We start from the raw sequence: 16,545 nt of genomic DNA on the forward strand, positions 1-16,545 counted from the left end.
ATGGAGCTGAGCCCTTTTGGAGGAGCCGCCAATTCTGCAGCTACTCAAGAATTTCCCAGCATTTTATGAAACCCAGAGGTTCATTACCATGTTCACAAGAGCCCTCCACTGGCCCCTATCCTGAGCCAGATCTATCCAATACATACCATCCCATCCTATCTCTCTAAGATCCATTCTAATATTGCCCACACACCTATGCCTTGGTCTTCTCTGTGGTCTCTTTCCTTCTGGCTTTCCCACCAATATCCTATACACATTTGTATATTATGATTTTTATGTTTGTGGACAACAGATGAGGAGACAGAAAGTTCCGAACTAAATGGTAGCAAGCATTACCCAAGTTCAATCGCCTCTTAATTTCCTCCTGAATCAGGTTTCAATCTGTTATCGTTGTTCCCAAATATCTGAACTGTGCCACATTTTCAAAAATCTGTTTCCTATCTTTATGTCATGATTTTGACCTGCATTTTGGTGACAACAACATATACTTAGTTTTCTCTGTGTTTACATCTAGACCAACCTCTTTACTTGCGCCAATTAAAGTTTGTGAGTTTTTTTTTATGTTATCTACATTATCACTCAGTAGATTCTCATTATCGGCGTAGACCAACAGCTGATGTGTCCCGTTTAATTTCAGTCCCACCTGGTTTACCTGAACCTTCCTATTGGCATATTCTAAAGCAAACTTCAAAGGAGTGGCAATAAAGCATCTCCTTGTTTCAGACCATTCTGGATAGGAAATTTATCAGACAAATGTTTACATATACGGACTTTACTATACGTTTCGTTTAAACACATTTTAATCCACCTAACTAGTTTCATGGGTATCCCAAACTCTATTAGAATAGTGTACAATACTTCCCTCCTAAATGAATCATATGCTTTCTTGAAGTCTACAATTAGCTGATGTACTGTCTCATTGTACTCCCATTTTTTCTCCGATATCTGACTAATGCAAAAGGTCTGAGCTGTAGTTCATCTGTTACGTCGAATCCCACACTGATGATCTCCAATACTTCCATCAATGTGTGGACTTAACCTTGAGAGAAGAATATTGGATAAATTTTTGTATGAATTTGATAGCAGTCATATCCCTTGATAGTTACTACAGTCAGTTTTATCACCCTTCTTGTGAACTGGTACAATAATAGATTCCTTCCACTGGTCAACAATTTTTCCTTATGCCAAACAGAAGTAATTACTTTTGGATCTTAGAACGTAATATTATGCCTACTGTTTGAATAAGTTCTGCCAGAATTTGATCACTACCTAGCAATTCTACCTTTTCAATTTTGCAATAGTAATTTCAACCTCAAAAGGGCTTGGATCAGTTATTAACCACTCAGCTGTGTGCATTTCTATCTGCTTAATATCACTGACCCTATGTACATTGAATAACTGAGAGAAGCTGCATGCAGATCACCATTCTCATCCTTCACTAAGTTACTGCTAGGCTGGTAACCCCTCTTAAAGTCATTTATTCCTCTATACAGGTCTCTAATGTTCTTGTTCTTACTGTTTATTGCAAGCTCAACAATTTTGTCTTTCAGATATTTCATCTTTTTGTTCGTGAAATGCCTGCTGGTTTCACGTCTTATATTGTTCATATTATCCCCATTTAACTCGCTTGGATCCTGAAACCATTGCAATTTGGCCTGCTTTCTTAATCTAATAATTTTGAGCATCTTTCATCGAACCATGGCTTATGCTTCTACGGTTCATAATAACAAAGACTCTCTTTGGCCGACATTTTTATATTCTCTCTAACAGTTTCACAAGGTTTATTAACATCTACCTAAGTTTCCAAGTTTTCCAAAGCTGTGAACCTATTTGAGATTTCAACACAATACTGTTCTTTACCCTCTACCTCATTTAATTTTTTGAGATTGAACCTCTTCATATGAACTCTGTGTGTTGTTTGTTTGCTCACTGCCAGTCTTTCCCTAAACTTTGCCACCACCAGGTAGTGGTCAGTATCACAATCTGCTGTTCTGAATGATCGGACATCAAGTATACTTGAGTGTCATCTCCTATCTATCAAAGTATGGTCTATTTGATTGTGTATCTTCCCATCAGGAGACAATGTAATGACTACAAACCTTAATTCTATGGGTATCACACTGAACTCAAACCATAGAGCAGTATCAAGAACACCATTTAGTCCATTGAGAGTCAACCGAAGTTTCGGAGGAATCTGTCACCTTCATCTTCAGTGTTGAAGAGTAAGCCAAGCAAGAAACAAGCATGAAGCAGGCAACAAGCTGAGCAAGTGGTTTGTGGAAGTGTGGGATTATATGTAAATAGAATGGAATTTGGAAGCCAACATGTCACTTCCATTGGCTCTCTCACAGAATTTGGATGAACCAGTAGGAGACAAGAGAATAGTCACTACAAGAAAGGACAGAAAGACTTAGGGCTGATAGGTACCTGGAAAGGGCAACGATGGTGTCCTGACAGGGGTATGTGCGTGGACTTAGATGGCCCAGCGGCGAAATGAACTAGAAGAATCAAGTGAGGTAGGCTTTCTAAATTCTGTAAGGGAGGAAGAACGAGGTTTTCATGACTTCTTAAGGCAGAAGCCATACTCCCTATTCATATGACTGGGATGGCAGAATGGCTACAATGACCAACAGAATCACAGGACTCTTAATCCTACTGTGGGGGTTGCTCTGCCCACTGACAAGCCAAGTTCACTTACTTCCTTGCAATATATCAGATTAATCTTAACTCCTTTAGTTGGATGTTGTCACAGAATAATATCAAGTCAACTGGACTCCCACTAAGGAAAATCTTTAGATTCCTTCAGCTGACCATGGGCAATCTGGGACTGAGGAGACCAGGAGTTTACAGCATTCTCTGTGAGTGCAGTTAGATTGACACTGCACAGACTGACCATTGAACTGACACCAGACTGCAGAAGCAAAATCAGCACAAATGGCTGGAACATCCAGATAGGTCAGCTGTGGCAGAACATAGCATCAGTCTGGCACACTACAACCAGCTCCTTTCAAACAAATCCAGACATAATGGCTTATGTCTTAGAAACACACAGAAACTGCTCACATCCTCTGAATAATCATAGGAAGCATTCTCTTGTTGCTTTCTCCACTATGTCATATAGATCCCTACACAGTGCCCATATCAGAACACCAACCTTGCCCTCTCTGGCCATCCCATCATCACTAAGCTTTTCAGTCTTTCCTGGCCTTCATCCTTTGTTCTTGCTCTTGTTATTCCTAGTCCCAAGCCTAAAACCCACACACTCAACTTCTCTCCAACCCTCCTCAGTCCTCTGCCCAACACAAACACCTACAACTATTCCCCTGTGTTCCATATTCGCACAATTGGCCCTTTCCAGTGACATACCTACTTAGTGTTCTCTCGTTTCCTCGTTCACCCTGGTCCCCTAAGAGACCCAATGGGAACTGACAAACTGGCTTCAAGTTCCCTTCTGTTTGTATGTATTTCCTCAAGCCACCTGCTCTGCTTGCTGCCTGCTTCATTCTGGTTTCAAGCTTTGCTTACTTCTCAACCCTGAAAATGGAGGTGACATGTTCCTCCAAAATGTCAGTAGACTTTCAATGGACTATGCATCATTACATCCTAGAAGATAAAACTCTTCATAACCACTGCTGTGCGGACTGCAAGTACTGGAAGTGAAACAGACAGTACATACATGCGAAAGCCTCTTATTCAGCATCCAAGAAACTGGGAAGGCCAAATCCAGTTACTTTAAAATGTGGCTGACTGAGGTTCATAACTAAGTACTTTGTAGATTGCGTGTTTTGTTTGAATTATACACAGTGAAGAGTTGTGCATCCTTGAAAACTACTGGGGCCAAGCTCCACTTAATTTTCTGAGAGAATAAAACAACAGTTCATTCTCAAAAAGCAGTTCATATATTGTATTTATCATTTACTTAAATAAAGGATGTACTTCAATGGATAAATGAGTGTTTGAAACCAATTCCTCATACATATGTATAGCTTGCTTTAATATACCTCATAATGAGAAGAAAGAAATAATTGGAACTGTTTTGTTATGCCTGGTTGCCAGGGCTATGTGAAATGGGCCCATCATATTAGTAAATGTTCTGACAAGATGGTTTCATTACAACCTGCGGGCCAAGACATGTAAAGCTCTAGTTCTTAGAGCTGACAGTCCAGGAAAGGCTGCGCTGTGGATGGGCAGATCCATTTGTGAAAGTTGACGGGTGTTGTGATTAGTCATTCGTCTCCATTAAGTGCGAGTAGTCGCCTCAAGAGCATTCTTTCTTGTACAGTCAAGTTAAAAAGTTTTGACTCTAGGAGTCGTATTTGAGTGTTTTATTCTCTAATTACTGTATTAATATTGTGACGTGTTACCTTGCGTCTATTGCCGCGCAATGGCTACAATGGAAATTGTTGAGTTCCAACAGCGACAAATTGAATACAAACAGACCCTTGCGAAGGAGCGCTCCTGAGGCAACGGATTGCCGAACATGTGAGTTTGGAATAGGCACTTCCATGGTAATGCAAAAAACAGGGAGCTGTTGCATAGACAATGCAGAAGCAACGAACGCGTCTCTCCAGAAAAGAACTACAGAGAGTTCGCTGAGCCCGTTATGTAACAGCAGACAGTAGAAACGAAACAGTGAGGAATGGTGTCTGGTATCCAGTCCACAGAACACCTACATAAGCCAAGAGCTACAGAGACAGAAGTCAGCAACAAGACAGCAAGAAGTCAGTATTGGGATAGCCATCGCCGAAGACAGTTCAGATCCAACCACGGCCAAAGATAGTTGAGACGTCGCACTGAAGTACTGGGCCAGAAGTCAAGTGGTGACAGGGACAATATTTTATTGTTTATTTTTATTCGTTGATTTTCTTTTTTATTTATATTTTTTACATTTTTTTTTCTATCTCCTTTAACATGCCACCTACACGAAGTAAATTGAGTGGAAAAGTGTTGCATTCAAAATCAAGAGAAATTGTTAGTAATGTATATAAGTATATGACAGAGGCTGGGCCAACAATTACAGTAAAGAACATTTTCAGGGATGCGTCTTCACAATAAAGAAAATTATTTTGAAACCGGGGTTCTGCTGGAAGAAAACAAAATATAATCGGACATTGCTGGTGTTGCCCCTTTAGAATAGACCCGTGTAATATGTAAATAAAGTCTTCATGTATATAACAATGAAAAGTGTATAATAGTGTACAGTGTATAACAGTCTGCCATTCGGCACTTAAAACTTAACATCGGATGTGTGAACATCAAAGAGAATAAACCACCATCACTATGGAACACAATGAGGTAAGAAGTTATTTCCTTTTGAGAACGCCTGTACCTCATATTCCCCGCCACACTTGTCGGCATGCTGGAGCTCTCCCCGCCACTACCAATACTTCTCCTACCTCACTTCAGAGGACTGTCACCTCTAAGTACTAGAGCTATAAGTGCATTTATTCAGAAAGAATGGATTTCCAGTATCATGTGAAAGGTCTTACTGGGGGGTACAAGACATTGTACGGGAACATCCCACATTATCACGCATTTTCTGCAACGCACACTCTTCACATCACTTTTCACCATCACGTGCGCTAACAAATCAAATTGCTCCAAACGTTCACATTTATACTACGCTCGCTGCTAGCCCTGCATCTACATCATCACGCGTGCTAGCCAATCAGCGCCCTGCAAATTCTTCCTCCTCAAATTCAAGTTTCGCTTCGCCCACCGAGCAGTGTATGAAAAGGAGCAGCCGCAAACCGCCAGCATCATTCTGACTTCAGTCTATGATCAAGCCACACTTAAGCAACATCAGCCAGCAGGCTTCGTCGCCAGCGCTTGGTCTTCGGAGGCATCGGCAGACTGCGCCGGGCATGACTGCCTCGGCCCTCCGGCTCTCACACCCGACGCACTGGGGCACCTCGCCTGGACTCGCCGGGGGTCGTGTCCCTGTACGACCCACTGGGCATCTGGCATAGCCACTGCCTCATCACTCCTACGACCGTGCTGCGCGACCACGCAACTTCAACTCACCTGCCGCACGACGATCAAGCAACCTCCAGCAACGGCTGTGCTGTGGCCAGTCAAATCACCGCAACTAACCTCTCTTCCTACCGGCGCGCGCCACGCTACCTCACCGGTCAAGCATCTCAGCAACCACGGTCCTTTTCAGGACCAATAAACTGTTCCGAAGAAGTGGGTTGTCATTGGAGTAATGACGAACAACAAAGGCAAAACCCCACAACTGTAATAAAAATAAGGCCACTTCACCTAATGCTGCCACCAGCAGATTGGTCATTACTCTTGTAAAGTATACATGATCCTTCCTCCAGCCTCATGTAATATGATCTGCCAGCCAGTTTCTGTCATACAGAGGCAGGGGTGAGAATTCTGACCAATGATATGTCTAAATATACACAAGAATATTCTTTCATTTGAATGTCTTCATTTGGACTCAAATATTCAGCAGTGGCAGTGGAGTTTTATATTGTGTTATTTTCAGTCTAATATTTCAAGAAACTTTTATTTTAGTCTGTAATTCTATCATTAGAAACAACACACGTTACCTTGTTTTTGACATTTTTGTGGTTTTCTTAGTATTACTGAATACTGAGACAGATGTATTTCTGAAAAATCCATTTTCTCTTACAGGAACAAAGAAAAAAACAGAAAAAAAAGCTTGGTGCACATCAACCTAAAGAATTTAAAATTTGGCAGAATGGCAAGAATCAATATAGGTTATTCTCCACTCCCTGGTTTGATGAAAAAAGATAGTTGACTGTTAGTGAGCAAAAGAAAGCATTCTTCTGTTTTGTATGTTTTGTTTGGAGAGGGAAGTAACTGTGCTATGTTAGGCACTAGAGATCTGAAACATTTGTCTGAATGAAGATATGAAGCCTCTGTAAGCCATGTAAAATTTAATCTTTTTGGTTTTGTTTAACATAGCACCATTTTGCATGCTATACCACAATATACAACAATGACAGGGATGATACAGAACCACAATATTCATGTATGTTACTTTAATGTTATTTCCATATTTCAATATAATTTTAGCAAATAAATTTAACCCACCTGAACAAGAAATCAAACCAACAAGACATACACATAGAATATGCACCATATGTATGCATATACAACTTACTCACATTCTCAGACAGTACACTGCTTGTAGTCTTCTGTTTCTGTCTATAATGCAACAATTAATAATCACACTTAATATGCTGTTTATCACCAATTCTGTTCAACTTGTACAGCAAATGCCTTACCAAGGAAGCTCTGGATGGGCTCGGAGACTTCAAATTAGGAGGGAAAATTATTCAAACTGTGAAATATGCAGATGACCTTGTGTTAATGGCTTAGGAAGAAACTGTGCTACAGAGCATGATTGATAGACTAATTGAAATTGGAAGGTGCTATGGCATGGAAATGAATGTGGAGAAAACAAAAGTAATGAAAATTTCGAGACAACCAACCCCAGTCACAATAAAGATAGACCAAAAACAAGTGGAGAATGTGAAATGTTTTAAATATTTGGGTAGCTTGTTAACAGATGATGGAAGGTGTACTTGTGAAATTAAATCCAGGATTGCCATGGCAAAAGCTGCATTTAGCAAGAAGAAGAACCTTTTTACCAGCAAATTGGACTTAAATTTGACGAAGAAACTAGTGAAATGCTACATTTGGAGCATAGCTCTGTATGGGGCTGAAACATGGACACTTAGGGCAGTAGATCAGAAACACCTGGAAAGTTTCAAAATGTGGTGTTGGAGAAGGATGGAGAAGATCAGTTGGACCGATTATGTGAGAAATGAAGAAGTGTTAATCAGAGTCAGTGAGCAGAGCAATAACCTACACAAAATAAGAAAATGGAAGGCTAATTGGATTGGTCACGTTTTATGCAGAAACTGCCTTCTAAAAGAAGTTANTCACATTTATACCTATACAGCATGTAAATAAATATATATTACAATGCTCTCTGGTGGATAGATGGGTTCAATCTGATTGTATTTTGTTAATACACCCATGTCCATAAACACTTCCTTTTGGCACTAAGGGTCAAAACATTTTCCGAAAGGATGCATAAGTTTTAGGGGATATTAGCATTGTTTTACAATATAAAAGTTTCTGAAAATGTCGGCCACCGACTTCATGGCAAAATCCAATGGAGTCAAGTCAGGTGAGTGAGGGGGGGGGGCACGCTATTGGGCCTCCACGTGCAATCCATCTGTTGCCAAAGGTTTCATCCAGACACTCACGGTCAACAATAGAATAGTGTGTCAGGGCACCATCGTGCTGGAACCATATTTCATGACAGACTTCCAAAGGCACCACTTCCAGCAGCTCGGGTAACATCTCTTGGAGAAATGTTAGGTAAATGTCACCAGTAAGCCACAGAGGTAAGTGATAAGGGCATCCCCCTTCACATTTCTGAGGCCCTAGCATGTAAACAAAGCATTTCCAGCCATGGGTGTATTAAAAAAATGACATCAATCTGAACCCATCTATCCACCACAGAGCATTGAAACATATAGTGAGCTAAAAGGAAACCGCTCAAGACGAGCAGGTCTTAAGAGGGGAGCGGTTGTAACAGCCGGAGAACAATCGCTGCAAGGAGTAGCCCAAATACCAGGAGACGCAAAGAGCACAGCCTCCAAAGAAACAGAATGGGGATGCACCGTTAGGCTATTCAAGACGAACAGCCTTAAGGAGGGAGCAGTGTGACGTGTCGCGCTATGCAGGACACCACTCNCCCCCCGGCGGCGGAGACAAGCCGAGCGGAGCCAAAGTGAGCCGAGTCCCAGCGCACTGGTCGCTATGCAACGCGAGTAAACAGCGGCTGCTAGGCAAGGGGGGTAAACAGTGGTTGCAAGAGACGACAGTAATAACAGCGGTACGTAGCAATTGCGGCGTTGCGCGTTACGTCACTGCGGAGGGGGGGATGGAGCGCTGACTCATCCACCACGTCACTGTGGCCTGAGTTGCCATGTCACTGCTGGGTAGGGAGGGGTTCTCTGTTGCACAACATGTCACAATATATTTAATTACATCCTGTATATTTCACATTTGTCCTCATGACAACTGCATAATGCTTATGGACAAGGGACCCATGTTCTGTTAGAACATCTGGCATAGTGAATAGGTGATTGATGTTTCAGTGTGTCCATAACCTGAAGTTGACTAAGAAATAAGACCGAAACATGTAGTGAGGAAAGAGTAAACACTATTATTATAAGACAGTTGTGTTGATTGTGCTTTAAGGAGTAAAATTATATATAAAACACAAAATAATATTAGAGTCAAAAATAAGAATTTCGTTATATCAGAGTGTTTGCTGTCTTTATGTAACAAGAATACACTTGAGGTTCACTGCTATACAAGCATAGTATGCACAGTGTGATGGTTAATGATAAATATATGAACTGATCTTCACTCAGGACTTATGCAACATGGTCTTTGTTCATTTGTGAATAGTATTTTGTTTCAGTTGTCACTAAGAAGGAAGAACAGAATTCTGCCTTGAGATTCTGTGTAATTTACAATTTCTGAATTTGTCTCCTATGTCTCCTCTCTACAGATATTTAGAAATGCATGCAACTGAATACAAATTACTTTAAAATTCAGTGGACAAAGAAGAAATAATTATTATATGTTACAGTAGCAAACCCAGCTGTTATTTACCGAACCAAAAGGTATGTCCTAAGATGGGATGACGAGAAGAGAACAAAGCAAAGACAAATGTGAGTCTTGAGAAATCTCTTGGCATTTGCATTTCATATTTTCATTAAAGATGTAGCCACAAAATATAAATTTGGTGAATTCAGAATTACAGGATTGAGTGACCAGGTCACATGGAGAACATGCAAGGTCAGATTCTGAAGGTAAGAGAATGCATCCACTGGGATGCACAAGCAAGGGTGGATAGCACCAGAAGTAACAGCCTAGAATTGGTTATAAAGTCACATAAAACTGAGAAGGTTGAAGAGAAAGAGGAGGAAGATATGTACCAAAAATGACAACACAGTGTTCAGTCTAATTTGCACCAAAAGACTGTAAACCACGTTATAATTTTATGTGTTATTATGGTGATGGGGTTCTTCTTGACACTACCAGTACTACAACTCTATAGCATTAGTGTACTGAAATGAAATGTGTGGTAATAGAGATGACTAATGTTGCTTTAGAAAATTATAGAAGTTAATAAACGCTTAGAATCTCTTCACTGAAATGTTGTAAGACTTTAGACATAAGGGCAATATTCTATTCTAAAGGTAACAAGCCATAAAATTTACCAGTGTAGTAACAGAATGTGAAAATTCATTTACAGCTATTATTAATACTCACAGCTGGACCTCATACTGCTCCAGTTCAGTCCACAATCTATTTCTTTATGCTTGATTTTAACATTAAACTCCCACATCCTTCCCAGTCTCCCAAATAGAGGCAAAATGCTAGCAGTATAGATATTATGTTTTTGGACATTATCCATCATCTTGTCTTTATCTAAAAACCATAATGTTTATTTTTAAAACCAACATTTTGGAGACTGGATTCTGTCTGTCTCTTTAGGTAAAACCTACTCAGTTGGGCCAAATCAATGAAACTAGTCCGTATCCCCAAACATCTGTGCCAGCTTCAAGAAGAAAAATAAACAGTACAGTTTTTAGATAAAGACAAGATGATGGATAATGTCCAAAAACATAATATTTGTACTAATGTACCATCAAAAACTTTTACATCTTATTTGCTAGAAGCATCCACAGAAAACCATTATTGCTTCCCAATCAATTATTTCTTGCCATCCTAAAATAATCTGTCTCCATTGAACTTCCTCATATAATTTGTCTCCATCAGATTCAAAGTGATAGTGGAGGATTTAAAGCTTGCTGTCACATATTAGTGACTAGACATGAAGTTTGGATTGGTAATTGGAATTACTGAACACTTATAAGTACAAATAACTATAACACTTTCACTAATCTAAACACTCTAAGAATCATTACCACAAACATTAAGTCCTCTATTTCTTCAATAGTCGTTGCTTGGCAACAGCATCTAACAGGGCAACTCAGGATTTTAGACTGGTAACTGCCGACTATGACTTGTGACTTCTGACTCATGACTGGCTAACTCAAAAGTCAAAGTTACTTTATGACTGGTGGTTTACCACCAATCAGTTTGTCCTGATGCCAGGCCCCTTGAGACCCACGACAAGTGATTTTTTCCAACTGAACTCTTGTGGTAATAGTCCTTATGTAACATCCTCTCTGATGAGAAGATGGGTTTGTCTCTTATGAATATGCTTGGCTTTTCGTCAAATATACATTTTGCACATATTCACGTCTAATGAAAAATTCTTCCTTTTCCATTATACACAAGTCCTCTGTCAGTACAGGCTTTACAGAGTAGATCATGGCTATCCTATGTATCTTATGCCACAACAGCAGTTTAATCAGTTGAACGGTCGTAAGCTTGACCACTCCCAAGTTTAAGCCTCTTACGTTTTCTATGTCTGGCTTCATCTTGTCCTATACTGCAAACATGTTAAATCTCATGATTTTGTGTGACTTCTGTGTGTTGCCTGCACAATTTTGATGTATATCCATATACATATGGAAAGTTCAAGCTGTGGTCAAATCGCAGACCGATGTGCACCTTAGAAAATTTCCAATGGTGCACAGAACCTTGTTTTCTTAATTCCCAGGCAGAATAAGTGTAAGTCATTACTGATCTGAACAGTGCCTTGTGGAGGGTTACTTTAATGTTAGCGCTTAAATGCTCAATTTTTAATAGGGAGTAGATTCTAATAAACGTTCTGCAGGCCTTGGCTTCAATCATTTCTATGAGCAGCCTCCATTTAATCCTCTTACTGAAGATTATACCAAGTATTTTTACACGACTAACAAAAGGGATGTTCGTCCATTCAATGTAAGATGAGCCTAAGAGGGCCTAAGTCTATGAGAAAAATAGATGGACTGAGTCTTATCTTCATTGATTTTTATGTTCCAGCTCTTAAACCATGTCTCAACAGCACTGAGACCTCGCTGCAGATTTCTGAGAACATAACACTGTTTGCAGTGTGTTGCATACATACAGGTGTCAGCAACAAAGAGACCTAGATATACATCAGGTGTTTGGGGCAGGTCAGGACAGAACCTTGTGGCACCCTTGCTTGTACTTATATGTCCCTTGGCATAGATATTTTACCTTCAACCAGGACTTTTGAATGTTTTCTGAGAAAGAAAGAGCTAATAAGCTTCATAAGACCGACCAAGAATTTTAAGTTATATCATTCATCCAGCAAGCCAAGGTGCCATGTTGTATCCACAGACATGTTAACTGTCTAAGTTTTTCTGATAGTCCTTGTCATATAGCCTTGGCATGGACCATATAGAAAATATCGCTTCCAGCAATTCCTCTCCTGTTGTGTGTTAATTCCTTGCTGTGGACATGTGTTCACCATACTGTTGCATAGGAACGGCTGCCCCCCCTTTTTTTTTCACTATTCTGGCTTTCAGCCATAAAGTCACAACACTAGGAATTCTGGTCTTTAAACTGGCTTACACATGAGTGTTACTGTTTTCTGGGATGTGATGCAATGTGCTCTGGCAGACTCTTACAGATGTGTCCAAGGAACAAGCTTCCTCCACTCTGAAGATGGAAGCAGTACATTCCTCCAAAATTTCAGTAACGACCCATCAGACTACACAGTATCACATCCCTGAAGACAATACTCATTGCTGTGACAACATCAAGTCTCACATAGCCTATACATACTTTGGAGAATTACACTCTTCAAGGATTATGTTCTGTTAAAGACAATACAAGGGATATTAAAAAAATTTACAAGGCATGTACTGTATATTTTCAAGTGATGAAACAAATTTCTGGCATGTAAAACAAACATTGTGTGATGAACTACTTTCCAACACAGGACTATTAACTGAGCCACTTATCATGTAGCATAAGTTTTACAATCCCCTTCTCCATTTCAAGTGTTTCTCACACAGGAGCAGCTTCTGGGAGTCAAAACTGAGTTGGACACATTGGAGGCATGAGACTACAATATTTCCATATTCAACTATTTTCTAAATGTGGAGCATAAGGATCAAATTTGCAGACAATGGTACAAGTGATTTTTAACAGAAAATAAACTTAATTTGAGCAGCTTCAGTTCAGTATGAATGCTCCTTTCAATGCTTGTATCTTGTAGCAGATTAGGAAACTTTAATTCTTCTCCTAATATTATTAGAGTGATTAACTCAGACAAAGATATTACTTGGGAGACCTACAAGAGTGAATAATATTAAGATGGATCTTAAATAAAAAGGATGTGAACATGAGAAACTTGGCAGAAATAGCTCAGGATAAAGTCCAAAAGTGAACTTTTGGAATCATGGTGATGAACATCTGGGTTCCACATAAATAGGAATTCCTCGACCTGCTTGAAATGCTCATAGATGATGCTATATAAAATTATTACCCTATCAAATTTCTTTGTTAATTCCACAAAACTGACTTCCTGCTCTCTGACGAGCTGTTGGTAAGAGATGACACCTCAAAGATTGAAAATGTGCTGCCAGCTCAGGGCTACTGCACACTTCAGGGAGAGCTGAAGAATGAGTATGTAGGAAAGGTGGACTACTGATCAGAAAGAGAAAAACCTGCGACAGTGCCACTTTGTCCACCACAAATTTCACAGTGTCACCCAAGATTGAACCTGATGCTCTGAAGTGGGAAGCCAGTGCCTGACTGCCTGAGCCTACCTGCGTTAATTACACAAATCCCTCTTAAATTCAAACTTATGCATACCTATACAGCACAGAAATTCACTTCTTGAACAGACAACTGCACTGTTGTGGCAAATGCAAATGTGCATTGGTCCAATGGTGTGCTGATCCATCTACAGCCTACAGGCATTATAACATACAAGAGTATGCATAATTGTATAGGATCACAGCATGAATGCCTTAACTTCACAGAGGAGTCCATACAACATCATATGTTTTGACAGCTAAAGACTTTCACTCCTGTGTTAACTTGCTATTTCATAGTAATAAGGAATGCATATAACATGCAACCTATATGGCAGATATATTTTTCAAATTTTCAGTGCTTGTGTTACAGCATGTTACAAACAGCATGCAAATGATATCCTGTGAAATATTCTACTTTAAATAAACAAACCTGCTTTGCTAGACAATATAATGATCAGGAAGGGATATCAATATTTGTCTCTCTTAAAAATTCCTTTCTATTTTCTGCACATTCAGCTTGCTAAGATAATTCTTTGTCTGCAACAGTGCCTATCCATGCTGTCTTTCAACTAAGATATCAGCGACTGACATTTAACAAGAAACAAATTAGCTACATGGTTCATAATCTGACAATTGAAGATGCATTTTTGTATCCTTCGAAAGGTTGGTGCAGGCAGAAGCAAGAAACTGCTTTAGAACTGAATCACAGTAAATGGGAAGGAACCATAGTGAGAGCCTCTCTGTTAAAAATATGATAATACAAAATTTAAAACACAGAAATTACCTGCATAAGCTTTTTTACCACATCTCTCCCCAAGATATGATCGAACACAGCCTGAAGAAACTGATCGGTGATGATGGTAAGTTTTAGCTTGTCACGATGCCAAATTAGTACTCGAGATTCTTCCATGGCAGTGATTGACACCTACAAAGAGAGACATACTTTAATATTGTGACGTGTTGCACTATGGATGACACCCCTCCCCCCCCTCGCCGGACGTGACGCGCCGAGCGGAGCCGAAGTTAGCCGAGTCCCAGCATACTGGTCGCTATGAAATGAGAGTCAACAGTGGTGACGTAACATGGGACACCGCAGTTGTTAAGTAGCGGTAAACAACTCCCAACAGTGTTGCTAGGCTATCAGCCACCACGGCGGCAGACAGCAGTGGTTGCGAGAGACAACGGTAATAACAGTGGTAGCTATTATGTGGCTGTTTTCTGTGTTGTCTGGAAAGGGGCTAAATAAGGAGCAGCGAAGACTATTCAAGACAGTTCTCAATCTAGCCAGCAGTTAGTTCTCAAGTTAGCTCTGAGTTAGTCAGTTCTGAGTTCTCAAGTTCTCAATTTAGCCAACAGAGAGTAATGAGTTAGTTCTTGAGCTATGAGTTAAGAGTCAGCCAGGCAGTCAACCAGCATCTGCAGTGTAGTATTTGTGATACTGCCAAAGGCAGTATTGTGGATCTGTAAATTGTGTGATTGTAAGAGCGAGTGTGAAATAAAATTCGCTATATCCAATAAGGCGTGAAGTTATTTGTCGCATTATACACCCAACACGTGACAATATTTTATTTGTAATATGTCTTTCAGTGCATTAAACATTAAGATACACTTTACAACTAGCTCATAATGTACTGGCAGGAACCACATAATGCACTATATAGTACAGTATGCACCAAAAGATGCAATACTGAAACTCGCGCATCTTGAACGCGCATGTGCGTTTGTTGACAGGGCATAGCTCCATCTGCATGTGTTCTCAGCAGTGAAAAGGAAGTTGTGTTGTGCAGCTGTTGTTGGAAATGGGTCTCTCAACAGAGGAAAAAGTATTCATAGTTGAGTATTATTTCTGCTCATTAAAAATGTGGTCGCCAGACATCTCGCTTCTTTGGTTTTGAGCGGCCAGATGCTATCGTCCAGAAACCGCTACATAGTACACGTGTGACGATATGGTGTGCCATCTCAGCGCACGGTATATTGGGCCCCTATTTCATTGAGAATGAGGAAGGCAATGCTCTCACCAACACCCAAGAATGCTACTGGGACATGGTGATCAGACCATTTCTTCAGGATTTGAGGTTCTGTCATGCAAGGGGCCTTCACATGAATAGAAAGTGGTATCAACAGGATATCTTTTCATTTCAGTACTGTATCTTTTGGTGCATACTCTAGTTGGTGCAAAAAACACGGAAACGTACATATTGTAACATGTTGCGCAATGGAGAACACCTCCCTACCCAGCAGCAACGTGGCAACTCAGGCCACAGGCGCGTGGCCGTAACGTAGCGCTCCCTCCCACCCCTCCGTGGTGACGTAACGCGCAATGCTACGTACCCGTAATCAACTTCCTACTGTGACGTGGCACGCAACAGGCACCACTGCGGCTATATAAGGGAACTGCACAGCAGCTACCAGTCAGTTGTAACGTAACAGTCGCCGAGTCAGTTGTACTGTGACAGTCACCGAGTGTGTTATCAACAGTTCTCCAGTCAGCGGACTACAGTTGGAGTATAGCAGCCGTCGCGGAAAGAAGATCCGGACGTGTGTGTGATTGTGTAATTGGGAGCATGTGATACAGTGATACCTAGCTCCCCTACTGTCAACGTGTAGACTACTGAACATAGAGTGAACTGATTTGCGCATAGGGTTATAAATCGTGAAACCCCGCAACAGTGTTAACAGATTAATGCGATTAGGGTTATAAAGTGTGAAACACCACAACTGTGTGATAATTAATTGTAGCCGTTTCTTGTAGATTGTTGAATAAACCAATTAACGATCTCTACGGCGTGTTCAGTAA

At 40.4% G+C, this 16,545-nt stretch overlaps 1 protein-coding gene across 1 annotated transcript in view; it reads right to left on the minus strand.

The window, feature by feature from the left end:
- The window catches only part of LOC111875582 (popeye domain-containing 2-like), a 100,819-nt gene that overhangs the window by 75,654 nt on the left and 8,620 nt on the right, over positions 1-16,545 (minus strand). The window contains exon 3 of the mRNA XM_023871933.1: positions 14,533-14,673. Within this exon, the coding sequence (XP_023727701.1) occupies positions 14,533-14,673 (141 nt within the window). The remainder of the gene's footprint in view (positions 1-14,532; positions 14,674-16,545) is intronic.

This window comes from Cryptotermes secundus, unplaced genomic scaffold (assembly GCF_002891405.2).
Source record: "Cryptotermes secundus unplaced genomic scaffold, Csec_1.0 scaffold1950, whole genome shotgun sequence".
NCBI classification, from domain to species: domain Eukaryota; kingdom Metazoa; phylum Arthropoda; class Insecta; order Blattodea; family Kalotermitidae; genus Cryptotermes; species Cryptotermes secundus.